Genomic DNA, 16,583 nt, shown 5'->3' on the forward strand with positions numbered 1-16,583 from the left:
ACTCCTGAGATCTGCTTAAGTTTTTTTCAATTGTCTTTTTAAAATTAGTGTTTCATGCTGTCAATAAATGTGCCTTAACTGTCTCATGTTCTAATTAAAAGCAGGTGCTACTACTTGTTACATTAAAATAAACTGGTCCCCATAAAGCCTTTTCCATTTTACAGTACTGGAGCATCCACATGTGGACTCTGTACCCTTTATTTAGGCTCCTTTTTGCTTTCTGCTGGATTCTGAGTTACTTTTCCTTCAATATATATAATGTATCATTTTCTTCCTTTTTTCTACAGAGTCTGGTAAGACGGTCGGGAAATTTCATTAATGTTCAGTCCTCTCATGTTTTTGATGATATTATTTCCCAATTCATAAAAGGTACTGAACTAAGGTTTTTCCAAAGATTTTGATATCTTCTGTAATATAAAAATCAAGAATGTGAAGCTCATGTTTTGGCCTTAATCCCCCCACCCCATAGATTTAAATGTAATTTTCCAGAACAGTGGAAGATAGTAAAGTAACTGTTAAATAGAAGATTATACAAATTTATTGGGACTTTAAAACATATTTGACATTTAAATTGTTACTTATATTCGAATAATATGTGTGGTAAGTATTTCAAAAAAGGTTAAAGCAAATTATAAAAGCCACACTATGAAGCTCTGACTATAGAAAGATCTGCCACCTAATTCAACTCTTCTCGAAGCATACTCCATGCTGGGATATACAGCATTAACTCTCTGCTTGATGTAAAAACATCATATAATCTATTTGCCTTTTCACTGGCGTTTTCATGGCGTTTCCCTCATGGGATTCAAACTATGCCAAACTGCAGTAAGTAGAAGCAGTGAGCACTATTAACAAGGGCTGAAATCTGGTTCTTAGTGCAGCAGAGTAGGATATGAATGAGGATAATAATAATGTACTTTCAGATAATTCAGTGACTACAGTTGATTAAAGCTCTGTTTGCCTTCCAGTCATATATGTTCTTGTTGACATTTCCTGTCATTTAGCTTTCCTTTCTATGATTTTGAACATATCAGTTAACATTTGAGTCTTTATAAAATTCATGTTATTTGCCCTTCCACTCTCTACTCCCAAACACCGCATAGACATGTAACTAAGGGATATGAGCAAATATCTAAGGTGTCTGGTGACTTCTGAATAAACATAACTTGAAAATAAATGATTAAAGTTTTTTATGAAAGGACAATAGCCCAGTCAACCCTGATTAAAATTAATAATTCATCCCTGTGGTTGAGGATAAAATCTTAAGCTCTTTAAGTGAATTCCTTGAATACAGGAACTCGGTTTTAATCTTTAGATCCCTACCAAGTTCCTGGTACTATACATAGCATATAGAAGACATATAGGAAACATTTACCTGATGAATAAGACTGGTATTCATAACTAAGGTAAGTAAGAAAACTTCAGAAAACTTATTTTATCTGTTTTGCAGCATTTCCAAAAGGTCATGTTAATTTTTAAAAGCTTTAAATATAACTAAAGATAAATTGATTTTCCTCCCACAGCTGAAACAGTTTTCAGTTTTGTTAACTATTAACTTGTTTACCAGAGATCTAGAATTAAAAAACACATTATACACAATGATGTAATTGTTCACGCCTTAACTAAAACTATTTTAAGAACAATGTGGCCAGGCGCGGTAGCTCACGCCTGTAATCCTACCAGTTTGGGAGGCCGAGGTGGGAGGATTGCTAAAGGTCAGTAGTTCAAGACCAGCCTCAGCAAGAGTGAGACCCCATCTCTACTAAAAATAGAAAGAAATTAACTGGCCAACTAAAAATATACAGAAAAAATTAGCCAGGCATGGTAGCGCATGCCTGTAGTCCCAGCTACTCGGGAGGATAAGGCAGAAGGACTGCTTGAGCCCAGGAGTTTGAGTTGCTGTGAGCTAGGATGACACCACGGCACTCTTGTAATCCTAGCACTCTGGGAGGCCGAGGCAGGCGGATTGTTTGAGCTGAGGAGTTCAAGACCAGCTTGAGAAAGGGCGAGATCCTGTTTCTACTAAAAAAATAGAAAGAAATTAGCTGGACAACTAATATGTATGTGTGTGTGTGTGTGTGTATACACACACACACACACACATAAAAATTAGTCGGGCATGGTGGCACATGCCTGTAGTCCCAGGTACTCGGGAGGCTGAGACAGGAGGATTGCTTGAGCCCTGGAGTTTGAGGTTGCTGGGAGCTAGGCTGATGCCAGGGCACTCTAGCACAGGCAACAGAGTTAGACTCTGTCTCAAAAAAAAAAAAAAAAATAAATAAATAAATAATGTGAGATTATTGCAACCATATCTACAACCAAAACCATTAAATAAAGTTAATTAGGTCTTAAGGACTCAGAATGTACTTAACGTTCCTTACACTGTAGTAAAGTAGATTTTGTACTATAAACATCTGACTATAAAATAATATTGATTTGATGCCTCACTATAAGAAAATAGGATATGAAATGAATAGGTAAAAATCCCATCATCCTTATTATAATACAGTAAAATTTCTTTTTGACAAGTGATAGAAAATAAGATTAATGCATAATAATTTCTTTGCCTTCCTATCAGCTTTCACTATCGGCAATTATGTTTTTGGTCCATATAAATACATGTAATACATGTAATAAGTGAAGTTTTAGAAATGATTTGACAATATTTTTCCAGTTACCTATGTATCATTCTGTACTATACTTCACTTTAAGAATATATCACATTTTATTTCTAAATATGAATAAAGAAAATAAATATACAACCATGTTATTTGTAGTTTCCTCTTTTCCCATACTAAAGAAGGTAAAAGGTAAATGGTAAACATACTTAGAAGAGGCCACAAATCATAATGGATTGAAGATAGCTAAGACAAATCTAAAGCTAAGATCAAGAATCCTTCTTCACTATCTGATGGAATCATGAAGTGTAAAGGTTAACAATGACATTCGCAAATTCCATCAAATACAAGTCTGAATTAGAGGCATATGATGTAATAGAATACTCTCAATTATGGGATCTGGTATTATGATTTCATTGACTTCTACCTAACTTTCAAAACATCAATTTGTTTTCTCCCCGTAAGTTGGCAGCAGTAGACAGAATGAAAGAATAGGACACTTAGCAAGTATAGGCTTACATCAAAGGTTTTACAACCTCAGCACAACTGACATTTGGGGCCAGATAATTTTTTGCTGTGGGGAATGTCCTGTACATTGTAGGATCATTACAATGTAGGATGTTCAGCAGTATTATTGGCATGCATCCATTAAATGTCAGTACCACCTCTTCCAATTGTGACAACGAAAAATGTCTGCAGACATTGTCAAAAGTCTCCTGGGGGAAGGGGAGCAAAATCAAGCCCAATAACCATTGGCTTATATAGAATTCTGTGACCAAAAAATGGGGTATTATCCCTGATCTAAGTTTCTGACTTCTCCAATGTTTGGTCTAGCTAATGTACATCCTTTGGTTAAGTAAGAAAAGTATTGTTATTGTATTATGAATTTAATTATTTTAAGAACTTAATAAAGATTAATTTTACCCATTACTTATAATTCCTTTTTAACATGCTTCTTCTGTAATACTATAATCATTATACACATATTATTTTGTATGTTCTTAAAATTTACCATTTCACAAATATTTCCATGTTGTAACAATGATTTACCAGTATTTCATTTTACTAGCTATATATACCATTGTTTTAATATTATTTAGTCAGTCATCTCCCTACTTTGGACATATGGGCTGTTTCCAAATTTCTACTATTAGAGGTAGTCTGCTAAACATACCACTGTGTAAATTATTTTTAGAGGATGGGAGGAAGAAATGGGGAGAATAAAAGTTAAATTCCAAATAGCATCACAGAATAAGAGTATAAGCAGTTTTATAGTATTTCTTACATACTGAATATCAAATTTAGTAATAATTGAAATCTGTCTTAAATCCTGCTCAATGCTGAGGTGCTTATCTGCTAAAAGGTGTATTATAAAATATATAGTCTTATATTTAAAATTTTAATTTATCAATATTGATAAGACTTTCATTTACGATTATACACTCCAGATGATATTTCTTTTCTTATATATAGCATCTTTATGTTGCCAAATTTTCACTTTTCCTTTTACCCAATCTCTACACCAGGTGTCCTCAAACTACGGCCCGCGGGCCACATGCGAGTGTTTTTGCCTGTGTGTTTTTTTACTTCAAAATAAGATATGTGCAGTGTGCATAGGAATTTGTTCATAGTTTTTTTTAAACTATAGTCCAGCCCTCCAATGGTCTGAGAGACAGTGAGCTGCCCCTCCGTTTAAAAAGTTTGAGGACCCCTGCTCTACACAGATCTTTCCTTATTGAAGACTGAAATTTTTTTGAAAATTTAAACCATGATATAAAGCATAAGGAAATTAAGCAGATATGAGGGGAAAAGGGATCATATGAAAACCTTAAACATATAAGTTTGGCAAAATCTTCCAATTTTTATTATTTAGAAAACAATAACATCTAACAAATTTCAAATACAGTAAGATAAGATAAATTTAACAATATATTAACTCTATCTTTCTGGAAAATAAATTTCCTAGACTAAAAAAGATACTTTTCAAATATTTAATCAAAATTCAAATTTTATCTCTTAATTAAAACCACAAAAATAAAATAAAATGTTGTGATTTCTCCTTTAGATCACTAAAGAATCCTATGATCTAAATAGTGATGAGAAACACAAATTAAAGGACCTTGTCATTCTATATATTTATTTCAACCAGAGGTTTCAATTTAAACAAATCTCAAGTAGATAATTAAGTATAGCCCTGCAAGATCTAAAGATGTTGAGTCTTATTTTAGTAAGCCCCTAAATGTAATGGGTCAACTGAACTAAGTTGAGAAATTAAAGCATTTTTCTTTCTTCACATTATTAACTATAAATGTAATTAGTTGTCTTGCAAGAATGAGCAACAATTTAGATTTTAAAAGACTGTATATCTAACAGAATGGCAAAACTTCTAGGAGGTTAAAAAAGATTTTTAATGTAAACATAAAACTGCTCTAGAAAATAAAGTTTATTAATTAAAAAAAAAAAACTTTTTAAATGGAATATTGACCTAGGTGGGGAAATGGGATCATTCTTCCTTGTTGTTTTGGTAGGAAAACTACCTGGAAAGGCCCTGCAGAGAAGCCTCCTGAAGCAGCTAGGTGATTTATATGAATCCATGTTAAATCTTCTATCATTTGTCATTTCTACCTTTATTAATAACACTTATGACAACCAAATATTTATATGGAATATATCATCTTTGTTATTGGAGCCATTAGTGAAGATATGCACATTGATAATGAAAAATGGAACTGTCTTGATTCTAAATACTATTTTCACTTTGACAGTGATATCCTCTTATGAAGATCAATATTAATATTTCATTTGTCTGAAAATAGTGAAGGCAGCCAATGAGACAAGGAATCAGTCAAAATAGCTATCACTATCACCAAGTTCATATACTTCATTATTAAGAAAGTCCCTTGGGTCCTCAACATGAGCCCAGTCTTCATAAGTATGGTTACCTGCTTTCTTAATCCACAGTATATCAGCTAGGGCAAGTATATGGAGACACACAAGAAATGACAGGTGACAGACAGCCTGGCAGTGAAAAAGAGACAGAACAAAAGCAACAATACAAACAAAATTCTTCAAAATAAGCAGCATAAAAGCCTTTTGATGAATGTTTAATTAGAACTACTGATATCAACAGATTTTCAGAGTAACAATACAATTATTGATATTCATAATGATGACCCTTGAGTCATCAAGAAAGTTAAATTATGTTCAGTACAAGGAGGCTGGCAAGTTTTCCATTAAATGATTAACGAAATCATTTTAATTAATGGTTCAGTATTTCCTTAATGGCTCGGCATGGTGGCTTACACCTGTAATCCCAGCACTTTGGGAGGCCAAGGTGGGAGGATCACTTGAGCCCAGAGGTTCAAGACCACAGGCTGGGCAACATTGAGAAACCTTGTCTCTTTAAAATATAAAAAAATAAATAATAATAATAAATTAGCTGGGTAGGGTGGCACCAGCCTACAGTCCCAGCTACTTGGGAGGCTGAGGCAAGAGGATTGCTTGAGTCCAGGAGTTTGAGGTTGCAGTGAGCCTGGGTGACAGAATGAGACCCTGTCTCAAAAATTAAACAAACAAACAAACAAACAAACAAATAAATAAATAAAATAAAATAAGAGTTTTAGTATCGAAGGTTTAAATTGCAGTTGTCTAGAAAATTCAATTAAGTGGAACACCTTATACACAAATAATGCCAGACAAATAAATTGGTATTAAATATTAACATAAACATTCAATAAAGTTAATTCCTATAACTTTTATATATTTATCACACTCAATATTAACTTTTATACAAAATAAAGATAGATACTGAGATGCAAACTTTCACTATTTGTTTTATGCTGTGTAGCCATTTCATTGTTTGAGATAATCTGTTCACATAAACAATCTTTTAGACAGTTTAACTTAAGAGATATAGATCATATGTTGGTAATCTCAGTAAGACTATCCTTGCTAAATACAATTCCAAGAACTTCTATTTAACGAGTGAAAAACATATTTTAAAAGTATTAATAGCCGGGCGCGGTGGCTCACGCCTGTAATCCTAGCTCTCTGGGAGGCCGAGGCGGGCGGATTGCTCGAGGTCAGGAGTTCGAAACCAGCCTGAGCAAGAGCGAGATCCCGTCTCTACTATAAATAGAAAGAAACTAATTGGCCAACTAATATATATAGAAAAATATTAGCCGGGCATGGTGGCACATGCCTGTAGTCCCAGCTACTTGGGAGGCTGAGGCAGCAGGATTGCTTGAGCCCAGGAGTTTGAGGTTGCTGTGAGCTAGGCTGACGCCACGGCACTCACTCTAGCCTAGGCAACAAAGCGAGACTCTGTCTCAAAAAAAAAAAAAAAAAAAAAAAAGTATTAATAATTGCAAATATCAGGGGGCACGGATAAGTCAAAAAGTTACAGAGACAAATCTAATCAATTAAACCCTTTATGTAATCTAAAATTTTCTGATATACATGTCCTTAAGGAACATAATGTCAGGTATTTGTAGTTTATTTTTCTTTTCTACTTGTTCCTGTGAAGGAAGGCAAGATGCGTATACCTAGTAACACCAATGTAAGCGAGGTGGATGGCTTTAAAGAAAAATTCTAGAGTGCCTGCAAAAGTATTTTTCTCCTGTAATACATGCCATAAGTACTTAAATCAACTATGCTTAAAACTATCCATTAAAAAACAAATAAAAACTCTAATTTATAATATGGGAATAAATTAAAGTAAGTTGTATTTAATTGCAGCATAAAAAATCAGCACATTTAAAAGAATTGTTTAGAATGAAATATAATAAACACCTCACTAAAAAACAAACAGCCCCTGCAAATAAACTATAAACAACATCCTGATTTTCAAAAGACTATTCTTTCCTACTAAAAGAATAGAATCAGTCCTTTCTGAGCATAAAACGTCAAATAAATAAAAAAAGACTTTTTGCTGCAAGAACATATTCTAATATTAATATAAATGTTTATTTGAAAAATATATCACAGTAGTAAATTTTAATACTTGATCTTCCACATCAACAGACTGCCCATATACCTAAAGTATACATATGAAAACATAAGAGTCTAATAAGGGTCTAAACTCATTTTTAATGGAATTATTTCTAAAGTATACAGTTTTCTACATTTTCAGATTGTATACGGAATATAATGTTTTCTTACTAATTGATGACTATCATTATGAACATTATTCTATTTCTTAAATTATAGCAATACTCTCAAGTATGCACACGAAAGACTTCTGAAATGCTTAAGGCTGTTTTACCCTGGTGTTTGCTAATCTCAGAAGGTTGTAATTTTATGGTATTTCAATCTCCTCCCTTCAGAGTGCTACAAATATATCTTTCCTAACAGTATATAAAATTACTACAAATCTGCTGATACCAAACTTGCTGCATCACTAACTGTATTATATACATATTTATATTAATAGGTTCTGGGCAAAGACCTAAAAATGGCTTCATGACATTCCTAAGGCATAAAACAAAGGGTTTTTTTTTGTTTTTTTAAAATGATGATTCATTTTATTCAGTGTTTAAAGCCTTCCTTTCCCATTTATTTATTGGTATGTAACTGTATTTCAAATTTGTGCATAACCTGACTATAAATGCCAGTTAAGTAGTGTTACTGATTTAATAAGTAGGAAATTTGAGTGTTTTACCAAGTATTGGGTGAATAATATAATGGTCTTATACTCTAGTCTCTCAAGAACAAAAAAATTAGAAAATGAAAGTAAAGATTAATAACAAATTTAGAATACACAGTGGAAGTAAAAAAAAACTTTCAGCTGATAAAGGTTCTTTAAAAAGTTATACTGTTAAGCATATATACAAATTATCTGGGGCAGGATTAAGAAATTTTCATTTGCTTTTCTGTTACACGTAATTACAATTTTATGTTACTAAACAATAAACTTCCATTAAAAGCATATAATTATAAATTAAGAATATCTGCAAGGTAAGCATTACCCAAAAAACTACCAGTCAGAAAACAACCAGTCAGTATATTGGGAAGTATCTAAAACTATACCTGATATAAACCAGGCAAACAAAATTAATTTAATTGCCCCTGGCACCATTTTTGTCTATGAAAAATGAAAACTAGACCACACAGGAGAAATAAAAGAAACAATGTTTCTATCTTTCATTGCAAATTTTCATGTAATCCAGGAGAACAAAATCAAAAAAAAGATTTAGAAAAAAGCAGGAATAAATTTTAATGCTGACAATAATATATAGAACTTTTGGATCAACACCTACCGATTTTTTTCTACTGTTTTCCAGATCTTTGAGTTCATTCTCGATTTTTGTGATTAATTCCCTGAGTTCATCAAGATTAGTGCAAATAAGCTAAAATAAAACACAAAAACACAGCTTGATAACACATAATATAAAACACCCAAAATGTGGTAACAGAAGTTGTTTTAACACACACTGAATTCACAATTATTTTTCTCTGTAATAGTAAAAGGCAAGGAAAGCTCGCAGTTTATATTTTAAAAGATATTTACTTGTTATGATGTATGAACTTCAGGATTAGTATAAAAGCAGCTGAAATTTCAACATTGGTGGTTTCATCCCACATCCCCAACTCTCAGGTTTGCTTTATAATCCAGGTACTTTCTTAACATTATTAACTTTCAGCCCAGAATGACAAAGATCTGGAAACTCACCCTAGATTTCACAGGCTACTCAATCACTTTTAACAAATGCTTCACCAGGCAGCCTCCAGGTGAAGAAATGCACCCTTGGAGAACTATCATTAAACCTTTGTTTGTTTTGCTAACTATATAATTTAACAAACCTTAGTTATTACTGTTGGGATTGCTAATAACAAAGGACTATAAGTATATGTAATATATTAAAGACTTGGATGAATTTAAGTATACATTCTTAGTATGAGCTTATTAGTCTTTAATAAAACCATCTCCACAAATAGCATCTATTTCTTTCAAAATTGTATGGTTCTTTTTGTTTCACCTTGGTAATGTTGGCAAATGGCCAAAATAATTGATTCTTAGTTATTAATAACTGAACTAGCTTGGTTTAATTACCAAATTTTTAAACAATGAAGTGTCAGCAACAATTAAAAAAATTAGTAACTACGCTTTAGTTCTTGTAAAATGATACTGGATTTTTCCAATTAATATACTTTTTTCCTAAAATAATTTAAACTATTTTAAAAAATCTAACATGAAAAAGAATAGATAATTTCTAAAACAAAACCACAACCACATAGAGGAAAAGCTTCAGATTAATAAAAGTCTTGTTTTAATGTTTATACTATGTATTTTAAAAAAATACTCTACTTATAAATTATTAATTTGCCATTAACTTTTATTCGCTCCATGTTTGTCACACTCATTAATTTCTATGTAAGGGCATCATTTTCCTCAAAGGCATATTTTCTTTTATTATGAAAAAAAACAAAACAACAAAAGCAAAAGTGGGTCATAAGATAATTCCTGGTGGCTATTGAGAAAAATAGACAAGGAACCCTTTAAATTTCCTTTATTAGGTTGAAACATATAAAATTACTGACACACTTTTGATTTACAAAAATGGCAATATGGTCCAACCTAGTAGACTAAGAAAAAATTATCATAGATATTGTTATAATTAGTGTTAATACTTATTAGAAATATCTATATAAAATTTTAAACTGATAGAACTGATAAAGTAGGGAAAGTATGTACTTCAGTAATCCAAATCAAACAATTTCGGAATAGAAAACAGTGATGTAATGAGAGAGCGTAGCTTGATATAAGAAACTACACATTTCAATTTGACAATCTACTTATGAAAGGAATGCTGATGGTCAAGCAGTGGACTGGACAACCAGGTAAGTGCCTCTAGAGCTACATAATTTCTTCAACTTCTATTATACTTATTAAACTTTTGGACAATGTTGACCCTACAGCAGACTTCTATTAAATACTCAGTGAGAATTAAACTTCCTGTAGTATAATATGCTATTATGGCCATGTCAAATTTGCCCCAGAGGCTGCAGAAGGATGGCTTTATATCTTTTCACTTAACTTGATGTACCAGTTAACATCATAGCATAGATTTCTCATTTGCATATATGGCAAAGCTCAGAGGAATTTTTACTTGCATCTTAGCTGTCTCACTGTATAAGGAAGAAGGGTACATTTTACATGCAGTTTGTAGGAAATTACAGGAAAATGAAGACATATTATTCCTACAACTAAACATACCCTAAAAAAATTTTAAGATCTTTTAATTATCAATTAATCATAATATCAACAAATATTTATTACATTTAAAGGAATGGATAATAGTTCTGAGGCCAAATCATGAGTGATTCCCACAGCTTAAAGAGCTATATTAAAATAACAGTTTCAAGTGGCTTATCCAGTAAGTTGTACTAAATCAGCACTTCTCAAACTTTAATGTGCATAAGAATTGCATGGGGATCTTATTAAAACATTGTTTTTGATTTAGTAGGTCTGAGGTGAGACCTTGGATTCTGCATTTCTGCCAAGTTTCTAGGTATAGTCTGCAGATAACACTTTTGAGTAGTAAGATAATAACTAAAAGATTATGAATTATAAATCAGCATGGCTACTAAGAGTCTGGTACCATAGAGCTAAAGAGTATGCAAATTCAAAAAGATGAATTTCCAAGTAGGAGATGGCATTTTGAATCAAATATACAATGATAAAGACAATTGTCTCTTTAAAATAAATATAATTCAAATATAAATTGTGCTGAATTTGAGGCTCAAAATATTTTTAGCAATATTTACTTTGAAGTTATATTTAAATGAGTTAATATCTACATAACAATTTATACTCTTTATATACTAATATGTATTTTGTATATCTCTCTCACATATACCTAATATATATACATATGTATATAGCAGACAGAATCAAGTTAAGCTATTAGAAAATCTTGTATAGGAACATAATTGATTTGATTTATGCCAACTCTATGTCATATACAACTCTATTCCCTGTCTTTTACAAAGTAGGGCATATATGTGGCCTTTAAACTCAAATCAATTTCATATGGTTCTTTTAAAAATAGAATCTATCTATTAAATAAAGTCCACCTTAATAAGAAGAACAGATGCATTTTTTTGAACAAAGCAAAACACCTTATTAAAACCTCCTTCTCATTATCTGGAACTTGAAAAACATATCTGAGGCACAGGGCCTCCAGGGGTGAAAAGGAAAGCTCCATAGTAGCTCAAATTACAGTCAGGTTACACTGCCAACACTCATGAGAGGAGATTTTCAGTCACGCTGCAAAGGTTATAAGAAGAGTTTTATCCCCCAGAAAGAACCCAAGGATATCACATTCTCCCTCAACTTTACCTTGGACTTGACATAACCCATAGCAGAGCTACAAAATCATACATCTTAGAGCTGCAAGAGAAGAAAAACATGTAATTTGGTCCAAGCCTTAGCCTAGGCTAAATAGGCCTATCTCAATTCAAATACGAGCTAATTAAAACTAACAGGTAAAGTGACCTAAGATGACACACTGGTAGAGGAAACCATAGAACCCAGGACTCCTACTATATCATATTCTTTAAGGGGTCTTTCTAAACACAAAAAAGAAACAAAAATCTAACAATTGAATATGTATCATAGTTTTAAATAAAGCTTAATTTATATTTAGGCTTTTATTTTTATTAATTGGTAACATTAAAAGGCCCTCTCTTTGACTCAAACAGCAATGTATGTATGTTGTGGGTGGAGGGGAGGACCTGTAGAGATCAAAAGAACGCCATGATCACATTTCAGAAAAATTAAATTAATCATTTCTTACTTTAGCGCCACTTCAAACTAGAAATTATGTCCTCTGGGTAGAAATTCAATAGGTCTGAAAATATGTATTTGTTCCAAAAAAGGACATAAAGTAGCATACAAAAATACAAACAATGTGGTAGATCATATGAAAAAGCAAAACAAAGGGAAGTAGAAAAGTAAAAATGAATAGGTCCAAACAAAAGTGATCAAATTCACACTCATTCTAATTAAAATATCTTATAATTATAAAAATTATAAGCAAAACATTAAATGTATGCTTTAAATTCAATATTTATACTGTATTTAAACTAAAATTATAACATTTGCTAAAACTATGTAGATAGGAAAATTTCTTCTTATTTCTTACGATCACCAATCACCATTGCAGCAATAAGGACTATTTCAAAACCTGCAAAGGTATCAGTTGTGACATAAAACTAAAAAAGTCTGATAAACAAGTTAACAAAATATTTTTTACTACTGTATGATTAAAAACAGGCATTTCTTTCAATGCACACTATATTTAAAAAATTGAATTTTAAGGGAGAAGTAAAAATTCCTGCTGTTAAAAGTGAGGGGGAAAAAAGCCAAAGTTGAAAATATTCACTTTAAGAAGTAGCAATTCAAAATAATAATATAATCAAAAAGTCCTAATGCGGTGAAGAAGTTTAAAAAAAAACCCTCAATTTTGGTCCCAATTTTTTATATTGAATGTTGTATTTCTTTGTTTTCCTTTAGTTTCTCCATTGGTTAGATGGAGAAATATAGTTTTTTCAGAGCTATGTTAAGGATCAGTGAGTTTATCCTTATGTATGAAAACAATGTAATGTAAGTCTTAGTAGCTGGATTCTGAATTTCCTCTGCAAATCAGCCTTTAGAATAAATCAAACATATAGAACAGAAGTATACACTGCATGAAAGATTTTTTTTTGGTTACCAATGAAAAGCAGAGTCATGGTAACTGAGTATGTTAAATTATTTTAAAAATTTGTTGAGACTGGACACTTATGTTTTAAAAATACTTTCTAGGACTTTCTATTATAATTATGTACAAGACAGAATTCATAAAACATTAGACTTCTCTCTTAAATGTTAAACAAATTAAAAGAAAAGACTTTTGGGAAAAATTAATTTTATTAGGAAACCTGATATTCATTTTCAGTCTAACAGTCTTTCTTTTATTACAAAACTGATAAATAAAATAACTTAGTCATTTTAACAAACTCGTAACTGTTAAATTTGATATAAAAGCTTAAATCATCAATACTCTAAACACTCAAAAATGTTTCCGATTTTTTTGTAATTACTAACTTAAAAAAAAATCCAACAATTTCCTCTACATGCCAAATGTATAACCCATCATAACACTAGACTGGGGATAAGCATAAGTTTTCACTCTGATCAAATATGATGATGCAAATATTACCTGGCTTTTCACTTTTTAAATTCTTATAGGCTTACTCATATGCCACTTTCATAAGACCAAATCAAAGATTTCAAGGTCTTCAGTAGCTGGAAAAAGTGCTCAGGGTAAATAAAAGATGCTCTTAAACCAATGTTTAATCAATTTTCCTACTCATAATGCAGTATTTTTCATCAGAAGCATCTGGCATGCTTATTTGAAAACATAAACAATAAGAATAGCTAAAACAGTAAGCCATATCATTTAATCCTCACAACTCTACAAGGTAGGTACTATTATTACCCCATTGTACAGATAAAGAATTGAAATTACAGAGAGGTAAGTAATTTACCCCAAGGTTATAGAATTAGTAACTGGTAGAGCTGGCACTCAAACCTAAGTAGCCTGGTTCCAGAATCCAAGTGTTTACTATGCATATTACTGGCACCCACCTAGACCCATTGAATCAAGCTTTTTGGAGGATGAAATCCAGGAATCTTCATTTTTAATAAAGGTATCAGATTATTTTTATACTATCTCAACCTTGAGAACCATTGACATAAGTCTTATGAAAAAGTGGCACACATATGGTTAGTCCCTTTAAAATATACAGTTGTCCCTCAGTATCTGTAGGGGATTGGTTTCAGGAAACCCTTCCCTGCGGATACCAAAATCCACAGATGCTCAAGTCCCTGATATAAATTGGTGTAGTATTTGCATATAACTTACATACATCTTCCTCCTCTATACTTTAAATCATCCCTAGATTACTTATAATATTGAATACAATGTAAGTGTAATTAAATAGTTGTTATATTTTGTTTAGGGAATAATGACAAGAAAAATGTCTGTACATATTCAGTACAGACACAATTTTAGGGGAAAATATTTTCAATCTGAGGTTGGGAATCCATGGATACAAAGCCAGAGGGCCGACCGTACACACATAAAAATAAATCCGATCCACGATTTGAATGCCCACAGTGCATATTCTAAGTAGGAGTGGGATGCTAACTTTCTCAATCTGAGGTATAGATATTAGGTGTGCATATAAATATGGATTCTTCCTGAAGCCAATAGGGAGGGAAGTTCAATTTCTAGTTTTAAAAAAGTCAACAAAAACACTGTCAAACTAAAAACTAACTGAGGTCAAAACAGGATTTTAAAAAAATTCATTAGGACTTAAAAAAAACCGCAAAACACTTCACAATTTAATCCCTTAACACATTTCTCTCTATCTAAGCATGTTTTCTGTCCATTTAAAGATGACCAGCTCTTTGGCAAACAGGTCAGGTTTTCAAAAAGGATCTAATATCTATTAACCAACAGCTTCATTATTTTCAGCAATAAGATATTTTAGAATGAATAGTATGAAGAAAATATTCTGGCTAAATATTTCTATAAAGTATTTTTATGTTTAATACTAGAAATGTGATATTTAAAATGACCTGGATAAAATGAATAATCTATAGAACCTGAGCTGCTAAATATTATGTTGCTAGAACTTTGGGGAGGGACACTTATTTTATTATACAATAATCAGTCTTACATGTGGAGAACTTTCAAATAAAGTTAACAAATGACATAAAATTATTTTAATAGTCAATACTGTAAGTTTTGCATTTAACAAAAAGTTTACTAGTGACTAATACTACCTTCTATTTTAGTAATGTGCTTATTTGAAGCAAATGATCTATTCCCCTAGGACAGAGCTGCTAATTTTCTTTATGAGTAATTCCATGGTATTCATGTTGTAAACTAGGCATAAGAACCACTATTCTCATGAGACTATTCCCACCTCTAGCCACTGTCTGTCTCTCTCCATCTCCCCTTTTCTCTTTTCCTTCTCACTCCCCCTCTCCCACAGGCACCTTGAGAACCAGGAAGAGGACTTTATTTTGAACAGCTCAATCTAGCAAAACATGTACTTTTGACCCTAAGTTTCTGGGAGTGGCAAGCAAATGGTCAATAACCAAAAGCAACACTTAAGACAGCATTTTTCAAACTTTTTGCCCATGATCCATGTACATACATACACGATTGAAACCAGTTTCATGAAACAATATATGTGACTATACAAATTCATGTTACTGTATATGGTACATTTATTATATGTGATACACTCTGATAATTTCTTTTCTATCTTAATTTTGTTAGCTTAAAAAAGAAATGGTGGTCACATAATACAATCCACTAAACTAATTTCACGTCTCACTAATGAATACCACTTGCAATTTTAAAAAACAGTATCTACGCAGCCTATGCCACTTACTACATTTAAAAGTTCATCCACCGGGATGGGTATGAAGAAAATATTAACAATGGGACAGATCTGTCCTAAGATCTGTAGTCCCAGGACTAACGCTTTGAGGCCCTGAGGAAAAAATGAGTGGGAGAAACAGCAAAGGCTAGTGCGGTATCAGTGGAAACATGATGATATAATATTAAAGCATTAAATAATATGTTACCAGCAATAGTAGAAAGGCCTCTAACTAAACAGTAAAATCACATTTTTAAATTGAATATGCTGGAACCAAGGTTATCTATAAAAGCATTTTGTAGACATGTTTATAATTCATCCTACAAATGTCATTAAAATACTCTATTCTAAAATACTGAGACAAAACATGTCTATTTTCTTTCAGTATTGATTTAAAAATATTAAATTTTTACCAGTTAGTAACTTCCATAAAAACACTCCCCAAAATAGGATTTTTAATTGAAAATAGATGTATCCCCATTTTTGTATATATATAACTATTAAGCTCACACCATATATCATCAA

General features: G+C 31.9%; 1 protein-coding gene across 3 annotated transcripts in view; it reads right to left on the reverse strand.

The window, feature by feature from the left end:
• Positions 1-16,583, reverse strand: part of BRD10 (bromodomain containing 10) — a 92,119-nt gene that overhangs the window by 16,453 nt on the left and 59,083 nt on the right. For 2 of the 3 annotated variants that reach the window (XM_012738093.2, XM_076008678.1), the window contains one exon: positions 8,876-8,965. The exons of the other annotated variant lie outside the window; for it this stretch is intronic. In XM_012738093.2, coding sequence (XP_012593547.1) covers positions 8,876-8,965 — 90 coding nt within the window. The remainder of the gene's footprint in view (positions 1-8,875; positions 8,966-16,583) is intronic. 3 annotated transcript variants of the gene reach the window in all.

The sequence above is a fragment of the Microcebus murinus genome, chromosome 12, assembly GCF_040939455.1.
Source record: "Microcebus murinus isolate Inina chromosome 12, M.murinus_Inina_mat1.0, whole genome shotgun sequence".
Lineage (NCBI taxonomy): Eukaryota > Metazoa > Chordata > Mammalia > Primates > Cheirogaleidae > Microcebus > Microcebus murinus.